This window comes from Neopsephotus bourkii, unplaced genomic scaffold (genome assembly GCF_033783945.1).
Source record: "Neopsephotus bourkii isolate Nb327-2 ecotype Australia unplaced genomic scaffold, CSIRO-AGI_Nbou_v1 NB_1634, whole genome shotgun sequence".
NCBI classification, from domain to species: Eukaryota; Metazoa; Chordata; class Aves; order Psittaciformes; family Psittacidae; genus Neopsephotus; species Neopsephotus bourkii.
Genome location: NW_026902109.1, coordinates 7,673,200 through 7,690,592, shown reverse-complemented (window position 1 = coordinate 7,690,592; position 17,393 = coordinate 7,673,200). Strand labels below are relative to the sequence as shown.

Genomic DNA, 17,393 nt, shown 5'->3' with positions numbered 1-17,393 from the left:
ATTTAAAATATTGACTTTTCATATACCAAGTAGTTTTATTTCTTCTCAGCTATGCAAGCTTAACTATTTCATTTTGAAATATGCAGAGAAGACACCACATAGTGCTTTAAAGACTGTTACCAGGGTACTACATGCCCATATCTTCCACCGTTTTCACCAAACAAGTTTGCTAAATGAAAGGAGGAGGAGGTAAGCAAAGAGTGAAAAGTAACCAATATTTAGCTTTGGGTGAAAGAAACAGTGGCTTCTGGTTTGAAAACTGGTCTTTTAAAAATGACCCACCTGCCAAGTGTAATCCCTGCAGATTCACATCCTCAGAAAGGGTCTTTAGCAGCCTCCCTTCAGCCCAGGAAAGATTCTGTGCTGAAGCGGGGTTTATACCCACTTCAGACACGTCCTGGAACATCCCCAGGTCTAGACCCTCCTCAGGGATGCCCACATCCCAGAGGAACTAAGCACAGAAATGGACATCTCCACAGAGACTAAACACCTCCATGGTATCTTCAAGTCTTTAGCTGCAGCTTTCTTGTCCTGCTCACCTTAGAGTAGCTACCCTAGCAGAACCCAACACACCTGCATAGGAGCCCAGTGAGGAGGAGAGGGTTTTTGTTGAGCTGGTTATTTACCTTCCTGTCTGTTTATAGAATTGTTCCTCAAACTCCCTCAGAGCTTTGCGAAGCCTTTTCTTATCTGCTCTTGTTTCTCTGAGATGTTCAAGCAGGACAGGCCTGTAAAACGGAGACAAGAACATGAAACCCTCATGTGTTTGGAAGTATTGTAAAAACTGCAGATTTGGGTAATAAGCCTGCTGCTATGGGCCACAGCAGGTTCTGCTCTCAGTGCCCCAAGTTGTTCCACCGCATCCTTCCCAACTATAGATATAACAGGCTGTACCATCACATGTGATAAACAGTTGTGCACGTTCCCTTACACTACCATTCCCCCCTTCTAATAAAGTGAAGACAGAGACTCTGTGGACAACATGGGAGGAAAAGTTTTCAGGATTGAGTCTTGCTTGTGGTCTTGATTCTGTGTGGAATTAATGGAGTTTACAGGGCTCGGCATCTCACAGGAAATGTTGTGCATCTCTGTAACTGATTTAATAAAGTCAACATCCAAGCCCTACCCCTGAAAACAGCTGTCACTAGACATTACTGCGATGCAGTGGAGATGATAGTGGTACCAAGAATCAACATTTTTGGAGGCCATGCCAGCTGGTGTTTGTAGATTAAATTTTTAAGCAGAGAAAAAATTCTGTCATGATATATGCAGCTGGTATTTTTTTTTTCCATAATAACAAACTTCACAGAAATATCTTCACAGCATTTGTGACCAAACTATTATATACATCATTGAGTTCCTTAGAAAATCAAGGTATTTTTATTTACTCAATTTTGGTAGAGCCCAGTCAACTTGATTTATGCCCCTAAGAGCTCCCAATCAAAAAAAAGAAAAACAAAAACCCCAAAAAACAAGCATCCATAAGCTTTCTGTTCTATCATAAGCTACAGCAACATGACAGTTCTGTCATAAGAGCATCTGTTCCTGGCAGGCATATTCCCCAGCAAGTTGCAGGGCTGAGTGATAAAAGCCCATGTGCATCATGAGATTTGTTCTCTCATGCAACCAGAAATTCTTAACTACAAAATCAGAAGGTTTTGAGTTTTATAATGGAAGGTAGGAGGGTGGTGCTAAGTTTTCTGGGCATGCGGACACTAATAACTATTCTTATGCAATGAAGAAATTGATTTTACACACATTCAGTGGCCTCCCACAACTGAGCCTTCATTCAGTTCACCTGTGGCTGTTTGTATGCCTCAGTCTCTGGCCTTTTTACATCACTCACACTGTCAGTCCCAGCACACGAGAGCAGACTACCCTGCTTGGCCAAACTGTGCTTTGTTTTATGACTGCTTTGTAAGAACATAAGTAACTAGGTATCTAAAATTTTTGCAGCAATTATCTGGTAATAACAGGTCTGAATAATAGGTCTACATGTCTTTATTATGCCATTGTGTTGTACCTACCACTCTGTATATGTATTTCTTTTTCCTACCTGCTTACATACCTCCACCTTTCTCTTCATGCACTTGGCACAAAAGTTTGAATAAGTTATTCAAACCGTAGGTAGCTGGCCAAACAACAAATATCCTGTGCCTCTTTTCTCCAGTAAGAAAACACAGAATCACTTGTTTTGTATAGAGTATTCCCATGCAATAAGTATGGATCATGTTTAAGTTACAAAGTCTATATGAAATATTTTAAAATATTTGGGGGAAAAAAAAAAAAAAAAGAACTTACATTGTTGCCTCATGTAAATTGGACATAGACAAGGCTGTTTGCCTGAAAACCTTCTTTTCGTCCAGGGGTGAAACATATGCAGGCTCACTTTCCTCCTGAGAGTAACACAGGTGCTCGTCAACAGGAAAGCAAGATATTGGACCAAATGACAACTCATGGCTGCTTTGAGAATGGTCTTCATCTGAGTCTTCCTCCTCCTGCTTGTAAGATGTAAAGCATTATTAAATTAGTTGTTTACATTACAATACTAACAATGAATAGGATGACAATGTAAAGAATTAGGATCTAACTTCCTGAGTATATTCATTGAAATAGATTACACATATTGAAAGCTTCACCCAGGTCTGCCCAAAATTGTTCATAAGAGCTCTCCCAGGGCCCACTGGGTTACTGTGTACTGTCCACTGAGGCAAAAAACCACAGAAGTTTGCTCTGCTTCTGACTATCTCCAGCCAGCAATTTATTTCTGTTTACTCAAAAGCCTGCTGGAACTTGTACTCCTCTTATATGCTCTACACTGTTTGTATTATGTCCAGAAATTCTGCCTGTAACAAGAGTTGGAGGTAGAAATTCCACAGTTTCATAGCTACAAACGTTAACTACCAAAATAGAGCGATGTTCACTGCCTTCTTCATGTTCCCTCATCCTCAGAAGAAAAGCTGAGCTTTTTGAAACTGAAGCTTAAGCATAAAAACTCCATGGAGCAAAGCTCCTAAGAAGTAAGACAAGGGAACTTCAGTTAAATTTTGAAATAGAATGTCCATGTGTATACAGATCTACATTGGGATTTTTCAAATAAATCTAAAGCTGCACTGTCATCTAAGAAGACAATAGTTCGTAATTTTTAAAATCAACCAGTTACTATTAGATTAGCATTTTTGGTAGGCATGCTAATTAACTTCCAAATAGCCAGATTCCATTACCTCTACTCACTGTGAGACCAGCACTGTTACATTGCATTGATATTAAAGTACTACAAATTATGTGCTACATGATTGATAAAAACAAAATATAGAACATAGATAAAGTGACTCCATAGTGCTTCATGGACACAGGTAGGTTTCTTTCTGTGTGGCATATGTTAGCCTTAATGGAAAACTAACACCAGCCTTTGACCTGTTACCCAGTCATTTGAAGTGATTGCCTCAGAAACCACTGCCACACATTGCAACCTCTGACATGCTTAGACATTGAATTTTGCAGAGCAATTGCTCTATGTGATGCACCCTGCTTTAACCACTGAGCAGAGTCTTCAAATATCATCAGTAGATCTATTGCTGCCAAACTCCCATGCAGGTACAAACCAAACACAACATTTAGCATGTTTTATTGACAATGGATATGAATTCTTTCCAACTTACAATTGTTGTGATCAAAGATGGAGTTACAAGAAGTTTCTTGATAATTCTGTATCTGTCGTAAAGAGGTTTCATGAGATTCTTTTCTTGCTTAGTTACCTAAAGAGAAATCATAACAAAATATACTCCTCCAAAATAAAAAAATACAGAAATTTTGCTCATGTAAAGCTGAGAAAGATGTTAGAATAATATGACCTGACGTGTGTTTTGCTTTCATAGATACTTCATGGGAACTGTAATTTAATTCATAAAATTTCTAAAAAGGAAAATGACAATCTGTTTTCTAATGGAAACACCCAATGTGGATTCCTCACTTCCTTGAGCCACATGGCCTAAGCAGAGGGTAAACTATTCTCTGTCTCTTTCTGAAGATGCTAATAGAGTGATAAGGTTTAAGATATGCTTCTACTGTGCCATTGGTATCTCAATTAACTCTAATAATGGCAGCAGGCTAGCTACAGCAATGTGACAGTCTACCTGGGACAATATACTCAGAAGCCCAGGGGGACAGCTGTGAGTGCAGCTTTACAGCCTCAGCGAGTGAGCTGGCTCCATGCAGAATTGCTGTGTGCATCCCTTGCTGGAACTGCCTTCCACAATAGGGATTAACTGTCTATTCATTTTGTTTGGGTTTTTATGAGCGCTAGGAGCATGTATTTGGAGGAGAATATTATTTTAGAGCAGGTATTAAGAGACTAATCTAGCCACAAATGTTTGTAAAAAATAAACCTTACGGAAACTAGCTGTGCAGTAGACCAAGTTACTGTGTTTAGGAAAAAAGCAAATCCCGCAAGAAGAAGCAAACAAACAGAAAACCAACATGTTCTCCAATGAGTAAATGCCAAAACAGTCATTTCCAAACTAGTCCACTATCAGCCCCTGCTCCTCAACTCACATGCCTGTCAGCACACATGAGGTACAATTTCACTGTCTTTTGACACTGCAGTACTGCATTGAAGCCCAGCTACACACGCTCAGATGAGTGAACAAACAGCAGGTCTGAAGAGACAGACTGGCTGACAGTATGAGCAATAGTTCAGAGCTGTGCAAAAACAGATATCTGATCAGCAGGAGCAAGGGTGACAGCAGACAAATGCAGGTTGGTGACACTGCATATTTCTGGCTGAGTGAATATTTAGGGACTATTCCTAGAGCCATGTTTCACCAGGAAATGTCAGGGCTTGCTGAGGCAGCCAAGTCCACCTCTTTTCCCCAGTCTTCATGTTCCATTTGATTGCAGCACACAAGAGCACCGGGAAATGCCAAACAAGCCAGAATAGATAGTTCTTTGTTTAAAACCTTATGAGTGCCCTCTCCATCTGACTTTGCTGGATAAAGATGGTGTTCACCCACACTACACATCAACAGGACAAACATCATCACCAGTACCCTCTACTGTTTCCAGGCTGCTGTAGTCAGAATACTCAGAACATGCAGTAGCTTAATAATTTTTTCTGGTGGGTTCTCTTTTTGTAGTCCCAAAGAAAGTTTCTACAATAACTGACATTGTCTAGGAATTTTGCTTTTTGCTTCCTTAAAAAAAAACAAACAGCAAAACCAAAACAAAAACTGCAGCAAACCACCAACGGTTTTGCATAGTTGGCTAAATTTCTGATTATTGTCATGAAAATCCAGTACGCTCCATTCAAATTAACTTTTTGATAATGCTATGGTGTGATATTTGTTAAATGACAGGCATGTCATGGGTTCCTCGGTCAAACATCTTAGGTAAGGAATGTTGAGTTGTCATGGTTTAAGCCTAGCTGGTAACTCAGAATCACGCAGCTGCTCACTCGCTCCTCACATTCCCACCCCTGCTCCCAGAGAGATGGGGAGGAGAATTGAAAGAGTGTAACTCTCATGGGTTGAGAAAAGAGCAGTCCAGCAACTAAGGTATAACACAAACCACTGCTGGTACCACCAATGATAATAATGATAAGGGAAATAACAAGGGAAGAGAATACAACCGCTCACCACCTGCTGACTGATACCCAGCCTGACCTGAGCACTGATCTAGCCCTTCCGGGTAACTGCTCCCAGTTTATGTACTGGTCATGATGTGCTATGGTGTGGAATAACCCTTTGGCTAGTCTGGGTCAGGTGTCCTGTCTCTGCATCCTCCCGGTTTCCCATGGCCCTCCTCACTCAAAGAGCATAAGAGACTGAAAAGTCCTTGGTCAGACTAAACATTACTTAGCAACAACTAAAAATATCGGTCTGTTATCAGCTTTGTTCTCAGGCTAAAGTTGAAAACAGCACTGCACCAGCTACTCAGAGAAAAATAACTGCTATAGCTGAACCCAGGACAGGAGACCTCAGCAGTCAATATTCCAGTATTGTGAAAATACATTTTCTGCACTGCCAAACTCTTTGGTAGTAGAGAGGCATCTGTTTTGTGAACTAATGTCACTGGAGTTCCACTACCTGTGCACTCATCAATTTGCCTTCTCCAAGTCATCACCCCCTGGCTTTTACAACCTGTGCAGGTTTCCCTAGGAGGTATCTCTTGGGCCCCTTCAGCTCTGAACTGTGCACAAGGCCTGCGCTGGCCACTGAGTGCGGCCCTCGCTGGCCTCACTCTCCAGCTCTGTTTGGTGCCCAGGATGCATGCAGACTCCTTCCTTCAGGAAAATACAATCATATAGATACAAAGGTTGACATTTGCTTCTCTAAGACACATGATTATTTAAGCGTGCAACCTTGTGTGGAGCATCTCCAGATTGCTTGTTCATTTTCAACAACAAAAAAAGAGATGTAAAAATCTTGCCTAATTTCAGTTTCCTTGCTTAAAATGATTTCCTGTCCCTGATCTTTGTGTGACTTCAAGTCAGAGCTGTTTGGCAGACCTAAGGCTCCCTCATGACAGCTTAGTATCACTGATCACCTCTTTCCTTATGCAGTTAGCATCCTCTTGCTTATCTGGTTATTCACCTCCTTCAACCTTGAGAAGAAACAGCCTCTCTGAACCCCATGCTGCAAAGTACATCCTATTATTTTCTTTTCTTTGAATCTTCAAATTTCTTTTACCTCTATATGGCACTAATAACTCAATTTCTTTTTTGTTCTTCTTCATAGGAAATACAATTTCTTCATACATGTCCTAGGTATTCTCTCTCTCCCTCAGCTCTCATTCCAAGCCCAAAGATGGACAAAAAATATTTTATCCAGGATGCAGAGAGATCAGACACAGATCACAATAATAACAGCTGGCATATTTTTGGCACTTGCTGGTGCCGTTCCCCTTTTCCTCTACCACAAGAATTACAAGTCAGAAACAGAGACAGTCATAAGAGACATCAAACAGGAATTCCTCAGTTGTGTGTAGACAAATTTTCAACTCATCATCTCACCAATGGTGGCAATTCTTTGTTTTGTACCTGCATTCGGCAATGAAGTCTCTTGAAAGGATTTTAATTAATAGTTAAAAGTGCTGCTGGGAAATAAAGGAAAACACGGATGACAGGTCTTGTCATTCATGTCTCAGCCAGTGCCCTATAAGCCTTTCACCACTGCAATGCATTCTAACCTTTCATATGCTACAGCAGAGTTATCGTATGCATGAGCAAAGTCTGTTGTGGATATATAATCATCCACGTTTACCACAAAAACCTGCAAGTTCCAATCATGAAAAGAGATACAGGGTCACTAGGAACTTGCCTATTTAATTTATTTTTTTAAATACAAACCAAATTCATCCGTATCCGGCAATAACATTTATACCTGAAGATTAGTTTTAAATAATTAAAATTATGTTAATTGTGTAAAATTCATTTAAATATATTTAATATATGAGTCAAAAAAATTGTTAGAGAAGTTAGATAATTTTTAGTTTACCTATCTTTCCATGGTATACTTACAGGTTGTCCATGAATAGTCTCAAAATATAGTAGACATTTCTGAAGACTGATTTTTTCCAAAGCCATTTGTTTTTTTGTCATATCCTATTTAAAAAAGTTATTTATAAGATTATGAGTCAGGATTTCATGACAAGGGTACAGGTGCGTATCTGCTCAATAAACTTTTCTCCCCAGATAAACATTAATAATGAATTCTGCTTCTGTCTGAACTGAGGTCATGGGGACTTGGCATTAACTTAGCAAGAGCAGAGTCCAAATTTACATGCCTGAAGTTTCAAGTTAATCAATGTTACCCTCTGAAAGCCTAATGCAAAGCTGAGGAGAGCTGTGGAGATGCTTTACTGATTAAAGTAGGCTTTAGGTTAGGCCTTTCCCAGCAGAAAACACACTTTATTTACTTTGTCTGGCCAAAGTGGACTCCTTGAGGTCTGAACTTGTGCTCTTTCTTCTGAAGAAAGAGGCATGAATAAAAATCTACTAAAAGGCTGGAACCTTATTTTTCTTAACTGTCATTATACAAAGATGTAATACTTGATTACCTTGATTTCTTTCAAAGTCACTTTTCTATGAAAGCAATTTAACAAGCTGAAAGTCAGGAAGCGGCATTAGGCTATTGATAGAACACTTCATCCTGAGCTGGAAAGATTCCAAGGGTACAAACTATGGTCTCAGTCAATAAGGCAAGAAGCTTTGTGTTGTCACTCAATCAGAGCCTGCATCTGAAAACTGTTTCTGGGAATACTGGTTGACAGAAAGTCTAAACAAGCATAGGTTTTTGCTTCAATATTGTAGCCAAACTGCATGCACATGAAGTATATCTCATCGACTGCATTTTGGAAAGGCTGGCTCACAAAAGACCACTGCAGCACATGAGTAGAAGGTTGCACAGATTTAAGTGCAGTACTTCCCTAGAACATTTTACAATGTTTGGGTAACATCTATGAATAATCACTGTAACAGAAAACTAAAGAAATATTTTTCTCATCCATCCTAGGGAGAAATTAATTACTGAGATCTGTATGTTGGTAACTTCTACTTGCCAGGTCAGTTCACAAATCATAGATAGCATTCCCTGTTATATATTAAATATGATTTAGCTGTAACAAATGAGAACAACCACCATTCTAGACAAAATCATAGAAACTTGCAAAACCAGAGAGGACATGACTTTTTAATTTTTCTTCGAGAAAGAGAGAGATTTGCCTTGGCTTGTAAGGGATGAAGAACAGAAAGCTTCAGCTATGCAAACACATGACATTTACAGAGTGGAATGATAGATTCACAATGAAATCTGTAAATGTCCAGCCATCGTGATACTACGTGAATAACCCATAAATGCTGAGCCTACTAGAAAAAGGTGCTACCTCTAAAATGAAATGGAAGAATAATCTGATCAGCCAGCAGGAAATTGCAGCTGAAGTGTACACATCTGTAGAACCACTATGGGGAAGCTGCAGAAAGTGCAGCCCTTTAATAATATTGGGAATGTGGGCAGGCTTTCTTTCTGTTGCCTCACAGTTTTTGCTCTGCTGACGACCTAACACTGCAGTTGATTCCTGTTGATTTCTGTTCAAAAGTAGCAACACGATACACTGGTACCAGAAAAAAAGAATGCTTATTTTTCATCAATGCGGTTCGTCAGTTGGTGATTTATTAGTATATGTACAGGTGAGCATATTAGTATATGTGCAGGGAGCACACAATTTAACTGGTTGGTATTTCTCTCCTCTCTCCCTTTCCCCTTATTCCCAAAAAGATCTGCTCCTGGCACTTGCATGTTTTCATCTCTGTTGGAACAGCAAGAAGCACGTGAAACTAATGTCCTTTTCCACAGTCTCTGCCAGGCATGACAGATCTGTATAAATGAGGGCCAAGTGTTTGGAGGTTTGGAGGAGAGCACATCCACCACAATGAAGTAATGTGAAGAAAAGTGGCATTGAGGGCTGGTGAGGGAACACAGTGCCTTTCTGCAGAAAGTTGATGACTAGGTCATTGTATTGACAACTTGCAGAAGTGTTTTTTATAATTAGCCTCTACTTTTTAAAAACAGATCAAGTGCAGAAGAAGGAATGCTTTTCTGATATCAAAGGAGTGCCTTGCTATTAACTTCAGCAGGAGCAAAACCTTTTTTGCTTGTTGCCAAAATGCAAAACCAGTGCAGAAGCACTAATCACATTTGCCTTGAAGGTCTGTATGAGTTAATCACTCCAAAACTCTGTCATTCACGTGAAGAGAAGAGCTGCTAACTAGAATGCAAGAGTATTATAAAGTAGCTAATTTGTTTATTTATAATTAATACAAGGTTAATTCTTTCAAAACCTATTAAGCCTGGAGCAGCTGCATGGTTAGGAGGAAACGGGATGATCATTAATATTGATTTTACACATGAGAAACAATCTCAAGAGGGTTTAACATTTGGGCCTATTTCATTAGCTCATTTTATTAGCAATCTCAAGACAGTTTATATTCAGCTAAGTTTGAAAGGATAACAATTTCAAAATCAGAGAAAGCAGGCAGAATCACAAACTACGGAATTATCTGAGACATCTTAGGACTGTAGGCTGCATACAACAGCACAAACTTCAATGCTAATTAAATAAAAACACTGCTTGATAGCCAAGGAGAAGATGAACTGAAGCAGATCAATAAAGAGAGGACATACATAAAGGCAGCCAGACTGAGAAAAGCCTTGGGGGACAGACTGCAAATGCTCAAACTAAACATAAGGCAGAAGTTATTTGCTGCATATAAAGAAAAAAGGTACAGACACATGCAAATAAAATAAAGTTCAGGTTGTAGTTTGGTTTTCAAAACTCAGGACAAAGGCACACAAAATATTGTATGAAGTTGTCTTCCTCACTAGATAGTTCCCTGAATGATTATGCCTTTTAAACTCACTGCCATTTTCCCAGGCAGAAAATACAAACTCTGGGGACAGGCAGTATGATAGTGGGGACTGGTCCTCGCTGAGGCCTTTCGCTCTCAGAGGCAGCATTTTGTTTCCAAGCAGGAACAAAGTCTGGGGTCCCAAGGCCTGCTATGTCTGACACATGGTTTTGGGGTAGCAGCTTCTAACCCAAAAGCAGTAAGAAAAATTTTAAGGGAAGGCAACAAGTGACATGACACATCCATAGAACAATGCCCATTTCTTTCAGCTGAAGATCAAGCCAACTCTGACTATAGCCCCACTGTGAAAGGCCATGTTTGCTGGTGAACCACAGTGGAGTACCACAGGGCTGCTGGTCCTCCTTAGTGTGGCTGAGGCACCAATTACATCCTCAGCCATTAAACATTCAGATTGGCTTAAAAATCAGGAGCTGGGGTTTGAATTTGGAGTTTGGGGATTTGGTGGGGTCTTTTTAATAGTATAATTCCAATTACATCAATTTGCCTTTTGGCTTCTGAACAGGATCCTACGTTCATGGTCTTTATTTATTATTTTCCTGAAGCCTTGTACCTAAAAATGATGTGAACTGTTAAGATAAATTGCCAGCTCCCAGCACAAGGAGCTAGTGACACAAACAGCAACAGGTGCCTATCCTTTTTTGAGTTACTGAATCACTCACAGGTTAACCCCAATTTTCTCTACATCTTCTCATTCAATAAATTTAGTCACAGGCTTTTTTGTGAGAGAGGTGTTTTGCCCTTAAAACCACATTTTGCTATTTCATATTCAGATCTTGTGGTTTGTCCTTTTTAAACATACTGGCTGGTTCAGGATTTTACTCTCTGCCTCTCTCAAGGACACACATTCTCTCATTTTTGTTTCAGCAGGGCCTTAGAGGTTTTCTACAGCTGAACTTTAGGGAAGAACTTGGCAGGCTTTTATGGAAACACTATCCTTTACCAAAATAACTAAATCTTAAACCTTGAAAGAAGAAACATGTAGCTCCTATTAGTTTATTAATAATCCAACTAACTCAGATTCTGGTACAGGATTTAAATGTTATATACAAAATAAAATGTTGCACATAAAAAGTATCTACAGTAGCACTACAGTTGCCTATAGCTGAAATGAAGACTTTGATCTACTGTAACCTGCAGATATCCTTGATTCATTTCACCTCCTTAGTGTTATAAACTTCATTCTCCTCCAATTCAACTAAAAGCCAATCTTTTTTAATGTTCTACTTAAAGACTGACTAAAATACATGACTTTGAAATAAATAGTTTTGACTTCATATTATCCATTTTCAAGCCTCTATTCCATAGCAGATACCTAGAGCTTACCAAATGCCTCTGCTAACAGGTAGCTCTCTCAAAGCAAGTTCTTTCCACAAAAATACAAGAAGAAAATAAATAAGATCCTAAAAAATATTTGAAAATATTAACTGTGCAAACATTTAATTTGCATTTACAGAATTTTCTGTGAATATTTCAAGCCAACACTGCCACTGCATAGATTTAGGAGGTCCTCTTTTAGAAAATCAGAAGTGCAATTAATCAAAAAAATGAGTGGGACAGAGACCCACACCCAACTTATAAGAGATTTTTCCTGGCCAGGATTTCCTCATGGCATCTGTTTTGCTGTCATCTCACCTCACTCCTTGCATAATTAAAATAAAAAAACAAATGAAAATAGTATAGTACAGTCTGCACTGTTGGGATTTTAGGACTACATACGGAACAGCTTGGTTTTGTTGTCATCCTTTGTTTTCTTACAAAGGAGTTCTGGTTATGAAACACTTTTTCCATCTCAGGTTTTCCAAACCAGTAGTTTATAAAAAGAAACTATTAAAAAAATCAGTCATGTATGCAGAGCTCAAGATCCTCAGAAGCACAGCATCATTAAACACAGTTCTATGTAGTAACTAGTTGTTTAAGAACAAACAATAGAAGAAAACAAACCAAACCAAACTAACAAAACAAAAACTTATCTGCTGGGTATTTTTTGCTACTGAAATCCACCCAGGATCAATTCATTGCCTTGGTCAGCTGTATATCATCAGGAATAGCAGCATCATTTGACAGCAAAAATAGCCAAAAAAGCATTCTTATGAACAATATGTCTTGCAGAACAGCTTTTGGCAGACTCTATAACATGCCAGGGGTGTAAAGGTACAGCAGGATTTGAAAATATATACTAATTTCAATACAAAAATAAATTGCCACCCAAGCAAGCATGTTTCATGGAGTATTGCCTCTACATTTAGAACAATAATTGAGAACATGGAAGAGCAGAAGCAGTATCAGATCAGAAGGGCAAAGCAGTCTGGATGGTTGTGTTATCCATGTGATCCTAGTGCAGTGCTATCTATTGACTGGACAGAGGCTTTCAGCATTTCTCAGGTGAGAGGGGAACTTCAGGAATGTTTTTACTCACACATTTTCTGTGGACTCAAAATAGGAATGCTTTTGCTGACGTTACCTTCAGTACACTGGAATACACACTTAACTGTACACACAAGCTTAAGTAGGCAGTTTTCAGCAGTGCCTGGCAAACAGATTTATACATGCATCTCTAAGCAAAAAGCACTTAGCACTATATGAAAACTCCTTTTGCACCTCTTTTTCTATGCAACTCTTGACAGAAAAGTAGACTTCAGAAAACTGTGCTAGAGTTCCCATCTTGTTTGAGAGAAAATGCACTGCAGTGCCAGAAGTCATAGGATGCACATGCACGAGCATACCCTGAGACAGCTACACTCTAAATAGTATCTGCCTCAGATGGTAATGTTCTGAAAGAAAAAGCCATAACTTCTTAAATACCTTAATAGTCTCAGGAAGATTGAAGTGCTGTCTTTTCTCCTTTAATCTTCTCAATACACTGTCCACGGTTTCTTCTACTGAGGGAGCTGGTTCCGTGCTTGTGGCCTCCTGTGTCCCAGCCTCTTTAGAGGTCCCAGTGCTTTCACTATGATCATTTCTTTGGGGTGCTCTAGAGGTACAGTTTTGCTCTTCTGACATTCTTAGTTTCAGCTCTGAAAGGCAGATTACTTGGTAAGTAAATTGATTAGAAATATTTGCAAAGAAGTTTCCTCCGACAGTACAAGAAAAAAATATCGTATTTCTTGCACACAGTTATGTATTTTTCTTTTTCCTCCCAGTCCATCTTTGACATAAAAGGTCATGAAGAGATACAGGGTTAAAAAAGTGGGTCTGAGTAGGAGAATCAATTCAGAATTTCTGTGAGAGTGAGATTAGGAAAGGGGCTTAAAAAGACAAACAGCCCTTGAGAATATTTGTGGGAGGTTTGAGGGGGAAGAAGAGGGGATGTGGAAGCAGAGCTCTCTCTTCCCCTCTTCCCCTCACCAAACCCATGAACTCTCAATTGATTTGATGACGAGTAAAAACATGTCCATGCATGCTGTGGGGATTGTTGTCTAAGGATGCAGTCCTTCCTGGACACCTTCCTGGACAAGATGTAGCATCTCTGCAGGCACTTGCCGTGCTCTCACTCCAGCTGTGCTTGCCTGCTCTCCTGTGCTGCTGTGCAAGTGAGGAGAGCAAAAGCCCTCACCTCAGCACAGCTGGGGAGCCCAAACTGTGTCACAGAGCCCACCATGGCAGCTGCCAGGCTTCTGGAGCCATGTACTCCAGGTCTGCAGAACCAATCCAGCTCTTCTCTAGGGCAATTTAAACGATAACCCTCCCTTTCAGAGGCTGCATTGCTATCCCAGACAGGCTGCTGAGCTGGTCCTTACATGGAGAATCAGACACTTTGTTTCAATGACCTCCCTTGGCAGAAGAGTACCTGAGCAACCAAGCAGAAGACATAGAGGTTAGCTTGGCCTAGCTTCCCAGTCAGCAACCTGCCTGGGTGCAGTGAAGTGTGTAAGTATACTAGCCTGATACCAAGCCAAAGACCATGGAGCTCTAGAGACCTGCACAGACCAACAGGGAAATTGAATTGAGGCTGGAAGCACACACAAACTCAGGCTTTGTACCTATCAGTCGTATGCCTGGCTGGAGAGGGACAGTGGGCAAGGCAGGAGACTGATGGCTCCAAATATGTTAGATTTATTGAAATCTGCACAGAGACATTTTTTTTTTTTTTTTTCAGCTGTAACAGTCTGAGGATACAGGTCAGGTTTGTAGGGGAAAACAATAAACTCGTAGAGCTAAGATGGACAAAGCCTTAAAGACTTTAAGGACCTACAAGCACTTGAGTGTTTTTCTTTTTTAGTTGTACTTGTTTCGTGAACATTGTGAATCTTGCTTCACTTAAAAGTGTGATAATAAAATCAAGGGTGTTCACAGGATTGAGGCATTTTGGGTGTGAAGGTGAGGCTGATTTGTGAAAGCTAGGCTCCTTGGCTAGTTGAAAGAATGGTTTAGTTGGAGAGATAATTTTCAGAAAGTTAACTATTTCCTCTCATTTGCCCTTCCTGGATTTGCAGCACAAAGTTCAAGGGGGAAAAAAAATTAAAATCTAGTAATCATGCAGCATAGTATTTAAGAGAGATTTTTCCAGAAGAAATTTACCGAGAGATGTTTCTAATTCTTTATTCACTACAGTCACTTCTATAGCTACATTCTTAACTATATCAAAAACAGAGATGAAAGATAATACTACCATTTAGTTAGTAGTGAGGATCCATTTATAATGGAAAAATAGATAAATTATAAATAGCCTTTAAAAAAAATAATCAATCAGTCTTGTCTACACTCTCCCTGAAGGCAAGCATGTGATAACACCCACAGATGTTAGTGGGGTGGTACGCAGACAGCCAAGGGCAAAATTTGACCCTGAAGACCAAATCTAATATCAGGGAAAGATCTGGTTTTATGATCAAAAAAGTAAAAACTTTAAAGTTTTAAAATTTTAAAGTTGTATAACCTCAGTCCTAAAGGAACATTTTGCACTACATTTGAACTATTACAAGGACACTTTCAACTTTGTAGTGTTGTATTTCAGACACACATAAAAATATCCATAGTTGCCTTTCGCATGAATGTTTATAGTGATGAGGGAGAGGTGACATCTTTTTTCCTCTTCCCCTTTTTAGCCTTGTTATGAGGATTGAACTGGCTTACATTTATCCCTGATTTCAGGAATCAAGGCAAATCATACCCTCTAATAAACTTTGTTTTGTACATTGAGAGAATTATCGTCGTGCATTGTGAAAAGTAAGCATGACACAGAGGTTAGAAAATTAACTCTAAAATATTCCAGGTACATTGATGCTTCCAAAAGCTTTAGCAATAAAGTGAAGTGACATGCTTTATGTACCTTTGAGCTGCTTACGACCTTTGGCCAAATCATTCATCCATTTCAGAACTTCAGGATTGGAAGTCTTGTCACCATGAGAAGGCTGAAAATAAAGAAAAAGGGAAGAATACAACAAAGGAATTGGTGGTTATATAAGCAAACAGATAAAAACTTAATCCACACACAGTGTGCTGAAAAATGTCCATAGTTCCAACCGCACTATATCATAGTGTCACGCACAGCATTTGGCTTGATCATGATACAAATTTATCATGACTTGTCTCTCCCTGTTGTGACACAGTGCTACATGGGTCTGAGTATTTTGGCTCTGATCCTAAAAAAAACCCCAAACTTTTAAGTCCCTAACTAATTGGATAAGTAATTTGAGTGACTTCAAAGGACTAATCAAATACATAATGTTGGTCAAGTTCCTAAGTAACTTCCAGCATGGTAACACAAGTATTCTTTCCCTTACAGGGATAAGCTCTTACTGCTTTAAGACAGGGATTCTCTTGTGAAACAGCATTTAAAAAATTTCAGCTGAACTCCTGTATTAATCAAATGAAAAGTCCCATGCAACAGAGGATGAACCATAGAATCTTTCATATCAGTCCTTTCTTTGCATTTAGAAATTGCCTCCAAATTAAAAACAATTTACACTGGATCTTCAACACTCAGACATTTAAAATGGCAAAACAGTTTTGGAAAATTAAACCTCTACAATAATTTTTTCTGGTCACAGTGCCAGAAATTACTGTTTAGGTATGAAATCTTACTCCTAAACATATATAATGACCATAAGGCAGTATAATTCACAAATGTATGATTAAGTTTGCAGATATTGATGAAATTACAAGGTAATATATAATTTGCTTAATTTTCATTTTAATGTAGTCATAAGGTATCACAAACTTCCCTGTTTCATACTGTACATAACATGACAGATGTTTTGATACGTTTATACTGCACAATTCACCTTACACAAATTAACTTGATATGAGCAATGATCTTGCGTACACTGCATAAAGGATACCATTGACCTCAAACAACCACATCCCCCCACCAGCAGCACATCCTAATTTTTATTTCTCTCATTTCTGCTAGTAGCTTCTATTGAGCTGTACGCTTTCAGTGCTTCCAAGAGTCTGCCCAAATGAAGGAATTTTCATTGAGAAGCAACAGTTTACAAGCAAATGACTTCTACAAAGTAAATAAGTAGCTTTCCATCTTTTGGATCCTTTTGGTTCAAAAGCAGTCAGCTATGCTTCACTGACTCACACCTCTCACACATCGAGAAGACGGGGTTTTTGCAACAAAGGTAATTCAAAGAAAACGTAAATTAGAGTCTCAGAACTACTGCATACCCTGAAAGATAATAAAAACATATTCCCTCATTGATGATTATCCTATTTCATTTTACCAAAAATACCTTTTCTGTTATTTTTTCTGTGTAAGTTTTAATACACAGAGATCCTTGCCTGCCTCTTGCAGTGTTTCCCTTTATCTTTTCAGTTATTATCTTACCAGGTATTTTCTTTCTTGCTCAAACTTTTCTTCATACTTCCTAATTTTTCTCTTGAGACTCTGAAGATGCTTGGTAAGTTGTGCTACTGTGTGTGGTTCTTTGCAGTCTTCACAGTTACATCTAGAAGAACTTCTTGGCCTGCAAAAGTCGAAAACACAATAGCTGGATCAAAGAAGTGGCTATAATGGACCATGCCTTGT

The 17,393-nt window shown here is 39.1% G+C and overlaps 1 protein-coding gene across 5 annotated transcripts in view; it reads right to left on the bottom strand.

Annotated features, from left to right (window-relative positions):
* The window catches only part of FAM13C (family with sequence similarity 13 member C), a 59,215-nt gene that overhangs the window by 2,220 nt on the left and 39,602 nt on the right, over window positions 1-17,393 (bottom strand). For 4 of the 5 annotated variants that reach the window (XM_061374064.1, XM_061374068.1, XM_061374066.1 and 1 more), the window contains 7 exons: window positions 17,193-17,331; window positions 15,690-15,771; window positions 13,226-13,437; window positions 7,517-7,600; window positions 3,663-3,758; window positions 2,302-2,501; window positions 627-728 (listed from right to left, as the gene is read on the bottom strand). In XM_061374064.1, coding sequence (XP_061230048.1) covers window positions 627-728; window positions 2,302-2,501; window positions 3,663-3,758; window positions 7,517-7,600; window positions 13,226-13,437; window positions 15,690-15,771; window positions 17,193-17,331 — 915 coding nt within the window. The remainder of the gene's footprint in view (window positions 1-626; window positions 729-2,301; window positions 2,502-3,662; window positions 3,759-7,516; window positions 7,601-13,225; window positions 13,438-15,689; window positions 15,772-17,192; window positions 17,332-17,393) is intronic. The other variant, XM_061374069.1, reaches the window with a different exon arrangement.